General features: G+C 42.5%; 1 protein-coding gene across 1 annotated transcript; it reads right to left on the bottom strand.

Annotated features, from left to right (window-relative positions):
- Window positions 1-269: 269 nt before the first annotated feature.
- On the bottom strand, window positions 270-3,373 carry LOC127308665 (histone deacetylase complex subunit SAP18). The gene is made up of 7 exons (XM_051339556.2): window positions 3,234-3,373; window positions 2,998-3,131; window positions 2,833-2,865; window positions 1,797-1,907; window positions 1,545-1,640; window positions 650-718; window positions 270-562 (listed from the first exon to the last, which is right to left on the bottom strand). Exons 2-7 carry the CDS (start codon window positions 3,106-3,108, stop codon window positions 530-532), a joined length of 453 nt encoding a protein of 150 aa, XP_051195516.1. The 5' UTR covers window positions 3,109-3,131; window positions 3,234-3,373; the 3' UTR covers window positions 270-529.
- Between the last annotated feature and the right edge of the window lie 13,708 nt (window positions 3,374-17,081).

The raw sequence follows: 17,081 nt of genomic DNA on the forward strand, positions 1-17,081 counted from the left end.
ACATGTATCGGTAGCACTGTTAGAAAGTAAATCATGTAATCACAATCTATATAACAGACACAGTTTGTTGTGTCACTTGGGAGGTGGTGTCCTCTGGAAGTGGAAGCACTTCAGTGTTCATCATATAGATTGTAATTACATGATTTACTTTCTAACGATTTTTTTTTTACTAATATCATGTGTAGCTAACAGTCTGTCTCAAATCGTGAATTTAATCAATATCCTACAGCTGTTCATATTTAGCTAGATTATCTCTCAAATCCAGCATCGTCAATGTTGCTTTCTTACCTATGTATGCTGAAAACATAGTTTAAAGAGGTCACTACAGACAACATATAAATAATACGCAACCACATTGCAGATCTTGGTGCTCAGATACAGAGTTAATTTGACAAGTTGCCAACATTACAGCAGTTAATAGTTCCAAACCCCTAGTACTAAGGAGAGTTTCATCCCTTCGCACGCACAGCTTCAGGTTACGCAACAAATAAACAGTGTGCCTGGTGTAGAGCAGACAACTATTCTTCGCTCAGATGATCGAAACGCTCAAGTAATCCCCTATCTGCAAGCCAAGGTAGCATAATAATAAATAACAATGCTAGCAACGAAAACAGATTACGATACCAGATTACAGCACTAATGCGTATACCTGGAAGCCCAGATCCGCAAGAGATTTGGTATCATCCCCTCTTCCACCATAAGAAAATGTTGTACCCACCTTCAAAATATCCAAGATGATGAGTTACCACAGGTTGAAAATTGAACACTTATGAATGCAAAGGAACATGAGTTGTACAACAGAAATCCACTAATGTAGCTGGCAGCTTAACCACTACGCTAAATGGACTAGTAAGAAGCATCGTTTCAGTACTCAACTGTTGATTTACCATAACGGGCATGTGATGCTTTGTAATGGACACAACCATTGCTTACTTTAAGTCGAAACATACTACCTTCGTTCCTATAAATAAGGCGCGCGCACACTTCAAGGTGAAATTTGACCGAATAAATTGGACAACAATATCTCAATTATATAGTACACAACTGATATTGTTAGAATCGTATTGAAAAATATTTTCTAATGGTACCAATTTTATATCAAATATTTTTTATAACATACATTAATTATTTGTCAAAGATAAACACAAAAAACGAGGGCATCTCTTATTCCTTGGAATGGAAGGAGTAATTGTTTAACAGTGCAAGGTACAAGTAGTAGCTCATCATGCTACCAATTGTTTAATGGTGCAAGGTACAAGTAGAGATTTGTAACACAAATGGAAGTATGTAATAAATATAAGCTCACAGATGGTAATGAGAACCAGAACTGGTGGTTATTCCATTATGCTGTTAATGCAAATGCAACTGATTGCCAAAAGTATAACTAGCATCTTCTTTCATCCATAAATGAACAAGGTTTCAGGAATTTATGATTTGGACTAAGGTTATCTGCATTTGGAGTACATTGATAACCGGAGCAATAATTAATTTGCTGGGCATTTGTAAATTGCATTGAAGAAACGAATCGGTGACATCAAGCTTACCTGTTTGACAACAAAGCGACCATTCTTATCCGGGTACACGAAAGCAAAAGATAACTTAGCATTTCTGTTCCTTGCTGGAAGAGCAACCTCTTTTACCTGAAACATTATCGTGATTGTGCTGATTAGACTACAATCCATAGCACTTAGGATGTGATTCCCCAAATACAGTTTATCACATCCAGTGGTATTTTACAAAATTCCAATTAAAATAAATTTTCCCACAAATCTCAAAAGTAAAGTATGCAATATTACAAGATCAGTCAGCTCGCGGAGTGTGGCATCCTTCCACGTGTAAATCTGAACTTCATCTTTAGGCTCCTTCCCTCTCTCAGCAAAATCTGCATTTACGTGATGTCCACCAACCTGGAGAGAAAAACTAGCAGAATCAATTTTCCGTATTAATGTGTGTTTATTTACAAATCTGTTGTCCATACTGAAAACACATTGTTCAGAATGTTAGAAAGAGAAACTCAGCCAAAGATGGTGAACTCAACAGCTGCAGCTAAGTACTCTTGCACTCCAAGAGCTCAGAGTTCCAATGAAAACAGAAAACTCCTGAAGCACTGGGCGTCTGAGGTGTTCAAATTTCCAGGTTCAAAACATGTATATGACCTATAGTGAGTAGTGACTTGGGATGTTCAAGAATTACGGAACTGTCAAATAGCATGCCCTTTAGCCATGATAAATAGATAGAGCAAACACCATTTAAAAATAATTGAGATTTAGAAAATACAATGTCCAAACTGTGTGATTGCATGTTCTATATCTCAATAATAGGTAGAACTAACAACATTTACAAACATTTTGGACACTGATTAGTCAAGTTTCATGTTGAAGGAAAACTGCAATGCCTCTTAGAGAAAGACAAACTAGCATTATTATAACAAATTTTGGGTGTTTCTGCTGTATTGTCAATAAGAAGCTACTCATTGCCACAGCTCACCAGGTAAACACCTAATCGAGTGATGTTCAACTACAGGTGCCATATGGGTGAACTGATCTACACTGCACCATCTAGGCATTCAACTTATACATCCATAGAAGAAATACACAACAAGCACAGTGGTACTGGGCCATCTATCAGTAGCATCATTCAGAGAGCGACAGACTTCTCCGATAACTTCAATACTGACCATCCCTCCAAACACCACAAAATCCAATCAAACATCGCATCACCAAATGCAGCCAAGCAAATCGAGGAGTTCATAAGCGCACTCGACAGTAAAGACACTAAGTAACTGTTGATCAAGCACTAGAGGGTAAAAGAGAAGACAGGCACTATGCTTACCTTTGTGAACACCCGGAGCAGGAGAGGGCAGGTCTGCACAAGAATTCAATCACCAGCAAGTAATCAGTCAGTGCTCAAGTCTCCGCAATCCTCTCAATGCAAAACCTAACATCCTAAATATAGCATTGCCGAACTGCATACTAGTTAGGGTTGCGGAGGCCTGACCTTCTCGCGGTCGATGGGTTCGGGGCGTGCGCGCGCCATGGGAGGCGGCCCGCGGTGCTGCATCGGCGGGCCTGGCCGCGGCCTCATCGGCATGTCGCCCATGCCTGCCATCTCTCTCCGCCGCTGCTCTGGCTCTGCCGAGATGGATGCGACGCGAACCAAAGAGACGGCGTCAATCCACAAACTTTTTTCTTGGCCCAGAACCTACGAACCGGAAGCAAGGGAACCGGGCTGACCTGATCTGCCGCCACTCGCCGTCCGCCCGCCGTCCGCCGCCGGCTGCCGGATTCTTCACGGAGAGGAGAGGGGAGCGGATGAAGGGGAGAGGAGACGGCGGCGTGGAAGTCTCTGGAAGCGGGAGACAGAAACCCTAAACCTTTGCGGTTTCCACCCTTGCTTTGATGGGAATTTAACAGAGCTTGACTGAAAATCGCTGTTTTGTAAGGTGTTGCGCACAAGTTGTCGCGGTAGCACATCTAGACCGCTCGCTCAGATTCCAACAGCTGAGGATCAACTACCAAGTGTGACTGCTTTGCATAATCATGATTTGCCTTGTCATTTTATAATTTTACTAGAAGGATACTGCGCGTTGCAGCGGGAATTTCTCCGATAACTCTATTTTGTAAAAAAATAAAGGATATAAGTTGATTGGAATAGGATGTTATTTGTAGGAACATGCAGGATTCAATTGGCGTAAATAGTCAAGAGGCTAACTTAAAAATACTGATTTGAAATGGTTATGTAGTTGGCGGCTAAAAGTGCATGATGTGGATAATTGGATGGCTTAAAAATAGATGATGTATCTTGCATGTAAATATTAATGAATGTTAGTGGGGGATAATATGGACAATTAGATGGCTAATAGAATGGATGACGTGGATAGCTTGCATGTTGAGATAGACAACTTAAATAACCCTCTAGTGAGATTTCGCTTTATAAGAGATATAAATTATTACATCCGTTCTTGTGTATACAATGAATTTTGGGATACCAAGACAACAAAATCAACTAATAAATTGGACGATTAATTTTGTGAAAAACTTCTCGTGTTCTAGTCAGGGCCGGCCCATAGGGCAGGGCAAAGGGGCGATCGCCCTGTGCCTTCAGAAGCAAGGGCCTCGACCCAAGATTTCTTTACATGCTTTATATATTTATACTTGTACTAGAGTTTAAAATAATTCTATAAAATATAGATGCTCTAAGCTACAGTTTACCGTGCCTTTTACCAAAAAATTATTTCAATATTTACGCTTTAGGATGTACTGTTTAGAATAATTCTATAAAATATACAAGGTACAAGTTGCAGCTTACCGTGCCTCTACTCCAACTTCTTTTAACAAAAAAATATTTAAATATGTATCCTGAAGATACGATTTCTCGTTGGTCTTCCCAAATATCCAGAATAACACCGATCGTCATAATTATTTTATGATTAATTTTAAAGATATATTGAGAACAAGCAAGTATGTGGGTACTTGCCCTATGCTAGGGAGCTCCACGATACCCACCTGGCGCACAGGGGCTAGGCGATGGTCTGCTTTAACCTCCACCGTTTCCCCATGTGTCACCCTGTAATTGGCTTGTCTCGGGATGGAAAGAAAAAAGACTGCAATGAGGGGAAAAGGAGGTCGTGAACAGCCCAGCGACAGCAAACCGTATCCACTCCCCTTGCTGCCACCACCTCTCTCCCTTCACCTCCCGGTGCCCATCAATCTCGTCTGCCGCCTCGCTCACGCCCACATGCTGCCCGTTGACCTGAAGACTAGAGAGTGACGGACCTAGCCGCGAGGTGGAGGAGGCCGAAGGGGTCAACGGCGACGATGGAGGAGATGCTGCTGCGCGGCGGGGATGGCGAGTAGTAGGCAGGGCCGCTTAGCAGTGAAGACTCACCAGGGAGACACAAGTTTCATTGGGCCTCAAGCGACATCGGGAACACTCTGCTGGGGTTCATCCAAGTTTACCTCTCCCTCTCTCTCCTTCTCCTTCTTCTTCTCCTCCTTCTCCTCCTCCTCCTCCTTCTCCTCCTCCACCTTCTCCTCCTTCTCCCCCTCCTTCCTCCTCCTCCTCCTCCTTCTTCTTCTTCCTCCTCCTCTTCCTCTTCCTCCTCCTCTTCCTCCTCCTCGTCGTCTTCCTCCTCCTCTTCCTCTTCCTCCTCTTCGTCTTATTTCTCTTCTTCCTCTTCCTCTTCCTCTTCCTCTTCCTCTTCCTCTTCCTCTTCCTCTTGATGTAGCCCCACCCAAGGACGACACTACATCAAGACCGTCAAGCCCTCCTCGTGGGCCAATGACACGAGCTCGGGCCAAAGCCATACACCAAGAGGTGAATTCGCTCCTTTTCACGTATGCATTTGATACCGCATTGGATGCCATGCTACTTCATGCAAATACCCTGTGTTCAATCAGGTACATCGATCAAGACGCAAGCCATGGAGATCAAGCCAATGGAGAGGGAGCTGAAAATGGAGAAGATGGAGACCTATCGTTCCAGCCGGAACTTTCGCCCCCCAGGACCGGAACTTCCGGTCAGATGCCTCCCAGATGCCGTCCAGCGCCCAGGAAAGAGGATCCAGCCGGAACTTCCTCCCCAAGTTCCGCCCCAGTTCCGAAATTGCGGCAAAACGCCCCAAGATGTTACTACATGGAAATCGGTCGTTTTCGGAACTAGGCCGGAAGTTGGCCAAAAGTACCGCCCCGACCGGAACTTCCGCCCGCAAAGACTGGAACTTCCGCCCGACCGGAACTTTCGTCCCCTGAGGTTGGAACTTCCACATGCGCGACTTTCAGCTCAAAACAGCACGTTTCAGCATGTAACTTACCCCTTCGCCCCACCAACTATAAATAGTCTTGTTGGCTCAGATATGAGATTCAGACTTGTTGAGATTAAACTTGAGCTTTGCTCTTTCCCCCATGTGGGAACCCCTACCATAGATCCTAGATCTTGTACCACGCGATCTCCTTGTTGAATCCTTGTGATCTCTTTGGTGACTTCTATCGATTGTTGGTCTTTTGCTTGCACTTCTATCAGCCTCGATCTTTTCACCCTTCTAGATCTCTAGGATTCGATTCGTCGATCATTTTGCGGGACTTCTACTGAAAGGTCTTTTCTCGCAACTTCTATCGAGTTGGTGGTTCGGGACAACGAGGACAAACCGATTTGTGTGTGAGTGAGTTTGTATCTCCGATCCCCTTCGTGTTCTTCGCGTTCTACCACCTCCCCCGCGAATTCCACCCAAATCTGTGAAGATCGGGCCTCCCCTAGAGCTTAGCCCCTATCACCTCTTTTTCTTCTTCTTCTTCTTCCTCTTCTTCTTCAAAATTAAAAATCTTTTTTTTGTTCCTAGACAACCACGCGCTGCAACCACATTTTTCTTTCTTATAATCAATTTCTTAGGAGAAGCAATCAATTTATTAGGAGAAACAGCCTGCAAGGATATATCTCTTCTAATATGTTACGATTTCACAGAACCAAACAGAAAATGGCAATGAGGCTCTTGGTCGCAGAGCCGTGACATCCCTCTTCTAGGCTAATTAAACATGTTATATGTTGGGTCTCTGATACCATTATATGGGAGATAAATCTAATCAATTCTATATGCAAGTTACTCTATATGGCACAAAAAGAATGCCATTGGATTTGTATTTGAAAGAAATTGTCAGGATATAATCTTTATGGCATATATCTTATATTTTACTAATTAAGTCATGGTTAAAATTTCGCTCAAAATTCAAGGACTTATATACCCCCACAAAGTGAGGGACCACATTACATTTTTTTTATACAGATCACGAAAAGCCGTGTGGTTGCACTACGTATCTTCTATGTTGTTTTCATTACTCTAAAATTTTCATTAGAGCACCCAAAGGGATATGCATTTGAGAATATAATTCTAAATACATCTTTAGGAATTTTGTTGTATTTTGATACAAAAGAACCATTCATGTGTAGTCTGGTTGGATCAAAGGATTGGAAAGCAAAATTTATATGAATATCATCCTATAAAAAAATACACACCATCTCATCTATAATAAGTGTCTTGGTCTCACTTAAGATTCTAAGCTCAATTGGGGGGCTATGCTTTGCATGAACATTCTCTCTCTTTGATCCATAAGAAATTACTTTTAAATGCGTGTATTCTTGTTTAAAATACACTATCTCCATTTCGATGAATAAGGCTTCCTCGTTTTTCGTATTTTTTCTTTGACAAAAAATTACGCTAAATATATCAAGGTGTTGATATAAAATAACATTATTAGAAAGTCTTTTTTCAATATGAATCCGACGATACTAATTTACGTACAATATAACTAAGATTTTTTTGCTCAACTTTTGTAGTCAAAGTTTATGTGAATTTGCAATTATTTTTTATCAAATACAACTAATATGAAAAGAGGAATACTACTTAAAAAATGCAATGGCTTATCAAGCTAAAGAACGGAGGGAGTACATCGCATTAAGTAGCTCTATCGGTGTTCCCATTAGAGAGAGAGAGAGGCGGTTAGGGTTTCCCTATCCTTGTGGTGTCATCGTTGATCTACCTTGCCTCATGTAGTCATGTGGCCTTAGGACAATGAAAGCTCGGTGGATCTCTGTTTTTGTCGGATGTAGGGATGGCACCCGCAGGGTATGAGTATGGGTAGAGCCATCCCACACGCGTACCTATTACCTTCAATCTTACCCGTCACCCATACCATGCCCGTCAACGGGTACACGTTTTTCTCATACCCGTCACCCGACAGGATAAATGGGTACCGTGGGTAAAAATACCCGCGCTTACAACACATCAAATTGATTTAAAAATATGACATGAGGTGAAGCCATCCTAAATAGGGGACTAATCCTCACTAATCTACCAGTAATTGTGATATCGAAAACCGTGAGGTTCAACCTAGCAACGTGAATACGCGATTAGGGGAAAATTAAGTACTTTAGAATACTATTATAGCTGTCTACTTATCAAATTTAGATGGGTACATGGGTACGTGGGTATGGGTTCTACGATCCCATACCCGTACCCACCCTACCTGATGGGTATGATATTTTTTCCATTTACAAATTCATGGGTAATTGTTATCACCAGAATTTGACCGGATCAGAGGTGGGCCGCGATCAAGATTGGGCTTGAAGAATATACATGGAAGAAATACGTGAACCGGCCTTGTAACACGAAGTTTGGGCTAGTTTGCCCTTGTATCTGTAAATATAGTAGGATACGTGTCGGTTAGATAGAATTTGGCTCGTGCACGGTTGGGATTATTCCCACGTTAGAAAGTCTACGGACTATAAATATGTATCTAGGGTTATTGAGGAAAAACAACAATCACGTTCATCACAAACCAATCTAGGCGCATCGCCAACCCCTTTGTTTCGAGGGTTTCTTCCGGGTAAGCATCATGCTGCCTAGATCGCATGTTGCGATCTAGGCAGTACAAGTCTATCCGTTTATCATGCGTTGCTCGTGCTGAAGCCTTGTTGATGGCGAGCAACGTAGTTATCATAGATGTGTTAGGGTTAGCATTGTTTTACCACGATACATGCTTTCGTCCATGCAACCCTTAGACGTCTAGCCGCCCTTACACCTATCTTAGGTGTAAGGGCGGCACCTTGCTTGATCATTATCTAGTAGATCCGATCCGTTATGATTGCTCCTTGTTCTTTAAGGATTAGTTTAATATCTGCATAGTTAGGCCTTGCAAACGGGTTGAAGGATCCAGTAGCACGTAGGGTGTAGTTTGCTGGCCCTAGACAAGATGTTCCGGGGATCAACTTCATGTTGGTTTTTAGGCCTTGTCTAGGGTTGGTTTATTATCACCGTGCGTGGCTGCCAGGCTCAATCACGAGTAGGATGTTCCGATTATGCGGTGAAAACCCTAGATCGTCGTAGGTCGTTTTAGCTATATATCGATCAAGCAGGACCACCATGTGATCGTAGACCTCATACGAACCATGGGTGGATCGGCTCCTTGAGCCGATTCACAGGACAACCTGAGAGCCGATCGAGGCTCGTATTTAATGTTTACGTGTATGCCATGCAGGAAACTAAGCGAAGCAAATCCATCACCTTCCTGATCAGGTATAGATCAGGTGGCACGCCCTTGCACCAGCATCGGGACGTGTGTACTGATGTCTACGCCCCCTCCTTTTCGTGTAGACAGTGTTGGGCCTCCAAGAGCAGAGGTTTGTAGAACAGCAGCAAGTTTCCCTTAAGTAGATCACCCAAGGTTTATCGAACTCAGGGAGGAAGAGGTCAAAGATATCCCTCTCATGCAACCCTGCAACCACAAAGCAAGAAGTCTCTTGTGTCCCCAACACACCTAATAGGTGCACTAGTTCGGCGAAGAGATAGTGAAATACAGGTGGTATGAATAAATAGTAGCAGTAGCAACGGCACCAGAAAAGTGCTTTGCCCAGGACAGTAAACAAGCAGTAGTAACACAGTAAAACAGTAAACAAGCAGCGATAGCAGTATTTAGGAACAAGGCCTAGGGATCAGACTTTCACTAGTGGACACTCTCAACATTGATCACATAACAGAATAGATAAATGCATACTCTACACTCTTGTTGGATGATGAACACCATTGCGTAGGATTACACGAACCCTCAATGCCGGAGTTAACAAGCTCCACAATTCAATGTTCATATTTAAATAACCTTGGAGTGCATGAAAGATCAATACGACTAAACCAAGTACTAACATAGCATGCACACTGTCACCTTCACACTATGTAGGAGGAATAGATCACATCAATACCATCATAGCAATAGTTAACTTCATAATCTACAAGAGATCATAATCATAGCCTACGCCAAGTACTAACACGGATGCACACACTGTCACCATTACACCGTGCAGGAGGAATAAAACTACTTTAATAACATCACTAGAGTAGCACATAGATAAATTGTGATACAAAACACATTGCAATCATAAAGAGATACAAATAAGCACTTCACTATGCCATTCATAACAGTGAATAAGTATTCTGTGAAATATAGCCTAAGAGACCCACACGGTGCACACACTGTCACCTTTACACACGTGGGACAAGGAGTCTCCGGAGATCACATAAGTAAAATTCACTTGACTAGCATAATGACATCTAGATTACAAGCATCATCATATGAATCTCAATCATGTAAGGCAGCTCATGAGATTATTGTATTGAAGTACATAGGGAGAGAGATGAACCACATAGCTACCGGTACAGCCCCGAGCCTCGATGGAGAACTACTCCCTCCTCATGGGAGACAGCAGCGTTGATGGCGATGGCGGTGGTGTCGATGGAGGAGCCTTCCGGGGGCACTTCCCCGTCCCGGCGGCGTGCCGGAACAGAGAGACTCTCGTCCCCGCATCTTGGCTTCGCGATGGCGGCGGCTCTGGAAGGTTTCTCGTACCGTGGCTTTTCTGTCTCGAGGTTTTAGGTCGAGGGGCTTCTTATAGGCGAAGAGGCGGCGTCAGAAGGTCAACAGGGCGACGACACTATAGGGCGGCGCGGCCAGGGGGTGGGCCGCGCCGGCCTATGGTCCCAGGTGGCCTGTGGCCCCCCTCTGGTCCTTCCCGGGTGTTCTGGAAGCTTCGTGGGATTTTAAGATCCTGGGCGTTGATTTCGTCCAATTCCGAGAATATTTGCTTACTAGGATTTCTGAAACCAAAAACAGCAGAAAACAGGAACTGGCACTGCGGCATCTCGTCAATAGGTTAGTTCCAGAAAATGCATAAATATGACATATAATGTGTATAAAACATGTAGGTATCATCAATAAAGTAGCATGGAACATAAGAAATTATCGATACGTCGGAGACGTATCAGCATCCCCAAGCTTAGTTCCTGCTCGTCCCGAGCAGGTAAACGATAACAAAGATAATTTCTGAAGTGACATGCCATCATAACCTTGATCATACTATTGTAAGCATATGTAATGAATGCAGCGATCAAAGCAATGGTAATGACATGAGTAAACAATTGAATCATAAAGCAAAGACTTTTCATGAATAGTACTTCAAGACAAGCATCAATAAGTCTTGCATAAAAGTTAACTCATAAAGCAATAATTCAAAGTAAAGGCATTGAAGCAACACATAGGAAGATTAAGTTTCAGCGGTTGCTTTCAACTTATAACATGTATATCTCATGGATATTGTCAACATAGAGTAATATAACAAATGCAATATGCAAGTATGTAGGAATCAATGCACAGTTCACACAAGTGTTTGCTTCTTGAGGTGGAGAGAAATAGGTGAACTGACTCAACAAAAAAGTAAAAAGAATGGTCCTTCAAAGAGGAAAGCATCGATTGCTATATTTGTGCTAGAGCTTTTATTTTGAAAACATGAAACAATTTTGTCAACGGTAGTAATAAAGCATATGAGTTATGTAAATTATATCTTACAAGTTGCAAGCCTCATGCATAGTATACTAATAGTGCCCGCACCTTGTCCTAATTAGCTTGGACTACCGGATCATCACAATACACATGTTTTAACCAAGTGTCACAATGGGGTACCTCCATGCCGCTTGTACAAAGGTCTAAGGAGAAAGCTCGCATTTTGGATTTCTCGCTTTTGATTATTCTCAACTTAGACATCCATACCGGGACAACATGGACAACAGATAATGGACTCCTCTTTAATGCATAAGCATGTGGCAACAATTATTATTCTCATATGAGATTGAGGATATATGTCCAAAACTGAAACTTCCACCATGAATCATGGCTTTAGTTAGCGGCCCAATGTTCTTCTCTAACAATATGCATGCTCCAACCATTAAGGTGGTAGATCTCTCTTACTTCAGACAAGACGGACATGCATAGCAACTCACATGATATTCAACAAAGAGTAGTTGATGGCATCCCCAGTGAACATGGTTATCGCACAACAAGCAACTTAATAAGAGATAAAGTGCATAAGTACATATTCAATACCACAATAGTTTTTAGGCTATGTGTCCCATGAGCTATATATTGCAAAGGTGAATGATGGAAATTTAAAGGTAGCACTCAAGCAATTTACTTTGGAATGACGGAGAAATACCATGTAGTAGGTAGGTATGGTGGACACAAATGGCATAGTGGTTGGCTCAAGTATTTGGATGCATGAGAAGTATTCCCTCTCGATACAAGTTTTAGGCTAGCAAGGTTATTTGAAACAAACACAAGGATGAACCGGTGCAGCAAAGCTCACATAAAAGACATATTGAAAACATTATAAGACTCTACACCGTCTTCCTTGTTGTTCAAACTCAATACTAGAAATTATCTAGACCTTAGAGAGACCAAATATGCAAACCAAATTTTAGCATGCTCTATGTATTTCTTCATTAATAGGTGCAAAGTATATGATGCAAGAGCTTAAACATGAGCACAACAATTGCCAAGTATCACATTACCCAAGACATTATAGCAATTACTACATGTATCATTTTCCAATTCCAACCATATAACAATTTAATGAAGAAGAAACTTCGCCATGAATACTAAAAGCTAAGAACACATGTGTTCATACGAACCAGCGGAGCGTGTCTCTCTCCCACACAAGCATTTATTCAAACAAAAACAAAAACAAAAGCACACAGACGCTCCAAGTAAAGTACATAAGATGTGACCGAATAAAAATATAGTTTCAAGGGAGAAACCTGATAATTTGTCGATGAAGAAGGGGATGCTTTGGGCATCCCCAAGCTTAGATGCTTGAGTCTTCTTGAAATATGCAGGGGTGAACCACCGGGGCATCCCCAAGCTTAGAGCTTCCACTCTTCTTGATCATAGTATATCATCCTCCTCTCTTGACCCTTGAAAACTTCCTCCACACCAAACTCAAAACAAACTCATTAGAGGGTTAGTGCATAATCAAAAACTCACATGTTCAGAGGTGACACAATCATTCTTAACACTTCTGGACATTGCCCAAAGCTACTGGAAGTCAATGGAACAAAGAAATCCATCCCACATAGCAAAAGAAGCAATGCGAAATAATAGGCAGAATCTATCAAAACAGAACAGTCCATAAAGACGAATTTTAAAAGGGCACCAGACTTGCTCAAATGAAAATGCTCAAATTGAATGAAAGTTGCGTACATATCTGAGGATCACTCACGTAAATTGGAATAATTTTATGAGTTACCTACAGAGAATTAGGCCCAGATTCGTAACAGCAAGAAATCTGTTTCTGCGCAGTAATCCAAATCTAGTATGAACCTTACTATCAACGACTTTACTTGGCACAACAAAACACAAAACTAAGATAAGGAGAGGTTGCTACAGTAGTAAACAACTTCCAAGACACAAAAATAAAACAAGGTACTGTAGCAAAATAACACATGGGTTATCTCCCAAGAAGTTCTTTTCTTTATAGCCATTAAGATGGGCTCAGCAGTTTTAATGATGCACTCGCAAGAAATAATATTTGAAGCAAAAGAGAGCATCAAGAGGCAAATTCAAAACACATTTAAGTCTAACATGCTTCCTATGCATAGGAATCTTGTAAATAAACAAGTTCATGAAGAGCAAAGTAACAAGCATAGGAAGATAAAACAAGTGTAGCTTCAAAAATTTCAGCACATAGAGAGGTGTTTTAGTAACATGAAAATTTCTACAACCATATTTTCCTCTCTCATAATAACTTTCAGTAGTGTCATGAGAAAACTCAACAATATAACTATCACATAAAGCATTCTTATCATGAGTCTCATACATAAAATTATTACTCTCCACATGAGCATAGTCAATTTTATTAGTTGTAGTGGGAGCAAATTCAACAAAGTAGCTATTATTATTATTCTCATCATCAAATATAGGAGGCATATTGTAATCATAATCAAATTTATCCTCCATAACAGGTGGCAACAAAAGACTACTATCATTATAATCATCATGTATAGGAGGTAAAGTATCATCAAAGTAAATTTTCTCCTCAATGCTTGGGGGATTAAAAAGATCATGCTCATCAAAACCAGCTTCCCCAAGCTTAGAGTTTTCCATAGCATTAGCAACAATAGTGTTCAAAGCATTCATATTAATAACATTCCCATTAGCATGCATATAAAGTTCCATGGGTTTTTTAATTCTCTCTTCAAACACATCATGTCCTAATTCAAGATAAAGTTCATAAAGATCTCTCATATTTTTGTTGTTTTCCATTATGCCTAGCTAGTGTAAACAAGAAACAAAAAGTTGCAATTGCATGATCTAAAGGAAATAGCTTCGAGCACAAACACAATGGTGCCAGAAAAGTACTGTTACCTGGAACCGAAGTATGAGTGCCTTTTACCTTTCCTCCCCGGCAACGGCGCCAGAAAATAGCTTGATGTCTACGCCCCCTCCTTTTCCTGTAGACAGTGTTGGGCCTCCAAGAGCAGAGGTTTGTAGAACAGCAGCAAGTTTCCCTTAAGTGGATCACCCAAGGTTTATCGAACTCAGGGAGGAAGAGGTCAAAGATATCCCTCTCATGCAACCCTGCAACCACAAAGCAAGAAGTCTCTTGTGTCCCCAACACACCTAATAGGTGCACTAGTTCGGCGAAGAGATAGTGAAATACAGGTGGTATGAATAAATAGTAGCAGTAGCAACGGCACCAGAAAAGTGCTTTGCCCAGGACAGTAAACAAGCAGTAGTAACACAGTAAAACAGTAAACAAGCAGCGATAGCAGTATTTAGGAACAAGGCCTAGGGATCAGACTTTCACTAGTGGACACTCTCAACATTGATCACATAACAGAATAGATAAATGCATACTCTACACTCTTGTTGGATGATGAACACCATTGCGTAGGATTACACGAACCCTCAATGCCGGAGTTAACAAGCTCCACAATTCAATGTTCATATTTAAATAACCTTGGAGTGCATGAAAGATCAATACGACTAAACCAAGTACTAACATAGCATGCACACTGTCACCTTCACACTATGTAGGAGGAATAGATCACATCAATTGACATAGGCATCCCAAATGGGCCTGCCGAAGATGGTACCCGGGGTTTACTGGAGGCCCAATACCCGAAGAATAAGAAGATTCGGGAGCCCAAGATTTACTAAGGAAAGATAGAGTTGTAATAGGAAGTGTTGTTTGTAATCTGGCGGGATGAGTTAGAAACCGTCCCGGACTCTGTAAACTTGTATAGCACGAATCCCTCGGCTCCACCTCCTATATAAAGGGGGAGTCGAGGGACGAAGAATCAATCGAATCATTGTCTGCAAACCCTAGTTTTCATATTCGTCGAGTACTTTTCGGCTGAAACCTTCGAGATCTACTTACCCTCTACTTCCAACTAAACCCTAGCCTACAATCCATAGGCATTGACAAGTTGATACCTTGTCAATTGGCGCCGTCTGTGGGAAATAGAGGCGTAAGGAGCTGATCTCGATGGCACGCTCAAGATCTTCGACATCGTCAACCGCAAGCAACACAATGGATCGAGGTAAACAGATCGCTGCTGGTCTTGTCGATTTTGTTCCTCACCCACCCTCCCGTTTGGATGCATATGCGTATCTGGCGGAGCCCATGGAGATGACGTTTGGAAGGTTTCACTTTCGCGTCGAGAAGGAAGGATCGTATCGTGTCGAGATTCCGATTTCGTCGGGATCGTCGGTGGTCGATTCAGATTTTTCAAGCTATGCATCGTCAACCGAGTCAGGAGAAGAAGAAACCTCGGCGACACGTTACGTCAGCACCAGAACAAGAGAGAAACTCGCCAAGATCTTCAACGACATGTCGTTTGAGTCATCTGCGGACTCATATATAAGCAATGGCTCAAGCGATGTCGACAGTTACGACTTTATCGACAAATCTCTCACAGTGGGCAAGGTCTTCATCAATCTCAACGATGATGTCACCAAACCCAACGTAGATCTGAGTACAAAGTATCATCAGATTTACGCCATTGAAGATCAAGAGGAGACATCCGAGGCTTTCGACAGTCTGGGAAATCCATACGTCGATCCCTCCAATCTGCGACAAGGCCTGGGCAACAAATACGTCGGGCCAGAGCCACGAGATAGAGTTCAACTTTCACAAGCAGCGTGGGACAGAGCCGCGAGAGCCGTGAACGGCACAGAACCAATGGCTACCACGGCCACACCAGAAGAACTGCAAGCATATCAATATAGGCTCGCACGAGCTGCCAGGGAATTGGAAAACAGACAAATTGAGTTGAACAGAGAAAGGAGGCAGCTTCGCATCCAGCAGAGAAGGGCAGATTTAAGTCGACAATCTAGAACTACGGGTGATAGCCATCGGGCGGCGCGGAACAGAGCAAGATCAAGGCTGCAACACATACCCGGCGTAAAGAGAGCACTTGGTCTGTAACCTCGACATGTCCTTCATGTCGATAGATACAAGAGGAAACATCATCCCTAAGACACCAGAGGCTGGGTATATGGCGACACATGCTTTTATCCTTGCGTCTAAACCACCTCCAGGTGATCCAAGGGAAACATTGTACAATATGGCGGTAGCAGGAGTTGGAGCTATGGGGACAGCGTTTGTATCAACGCCTCCCGAAGGAGCGGCAAGGCAAAATAGTCCACGACCTGCAGCAGCAACAAGGCAAAGACCCGAAGGGCCAAGTGGAGCAAGAGACACAAAGAGCACAAGCAAGAGTCGACAGAGCGCGGCAAAGCAGAAGGGATCATCGGCAATCTCCGGAATTGACCGACGAAGATATGTGTGGCTTGCCGTGCTTTACGAGGAGAGTCCGGAAAACTCGAGTCCCCTCAGGATTCAAGTTACCCGATAATTTCAAGAAGTTCGACGGCCTTCAAGATCCAGAGGATTGGCTAGTCGACTATCCTGGAGACGGTGAAGCTCACCGGGGAACTAGGGCAACGGCCATGCAAAGCATCCAGTGCATTTGAGTGGAGCCGCACGATCTTGGATAAAGAAACTCGCTCCAGATCCATCGACAGCCGGGAAAGTTTCGAGGATGTGTTCGTCAAGAACTTTAGATCCACGTGCAAAAAACCCGCGTCGTTAGAGGAGTTGAGAGCGTGTCGACAAAAGCCAGATGAGCCAATGAGGAAGTACATCCGTGAGGTGGAATATCATTAAAAACTCGGCAGAAAATATATCCGACGAGAGAGCAATAG

The sequence above is a fragment of the Lolium perenne genome, chromosome 6 (genome assembly GCF_019359855.2).
Source record: "Lolium perenne isolate Kyuss_39 chromosome 6, Kyuss_2.0, whole genome shotgun sequence".
Classification (NCBI taxonomy): domain Eukaryota; kingdom Viridiplantae; phylum Streptophyta; class Magnoliopsida; order Poales; family Poaceae; genus Lolium; species Lolium perenne.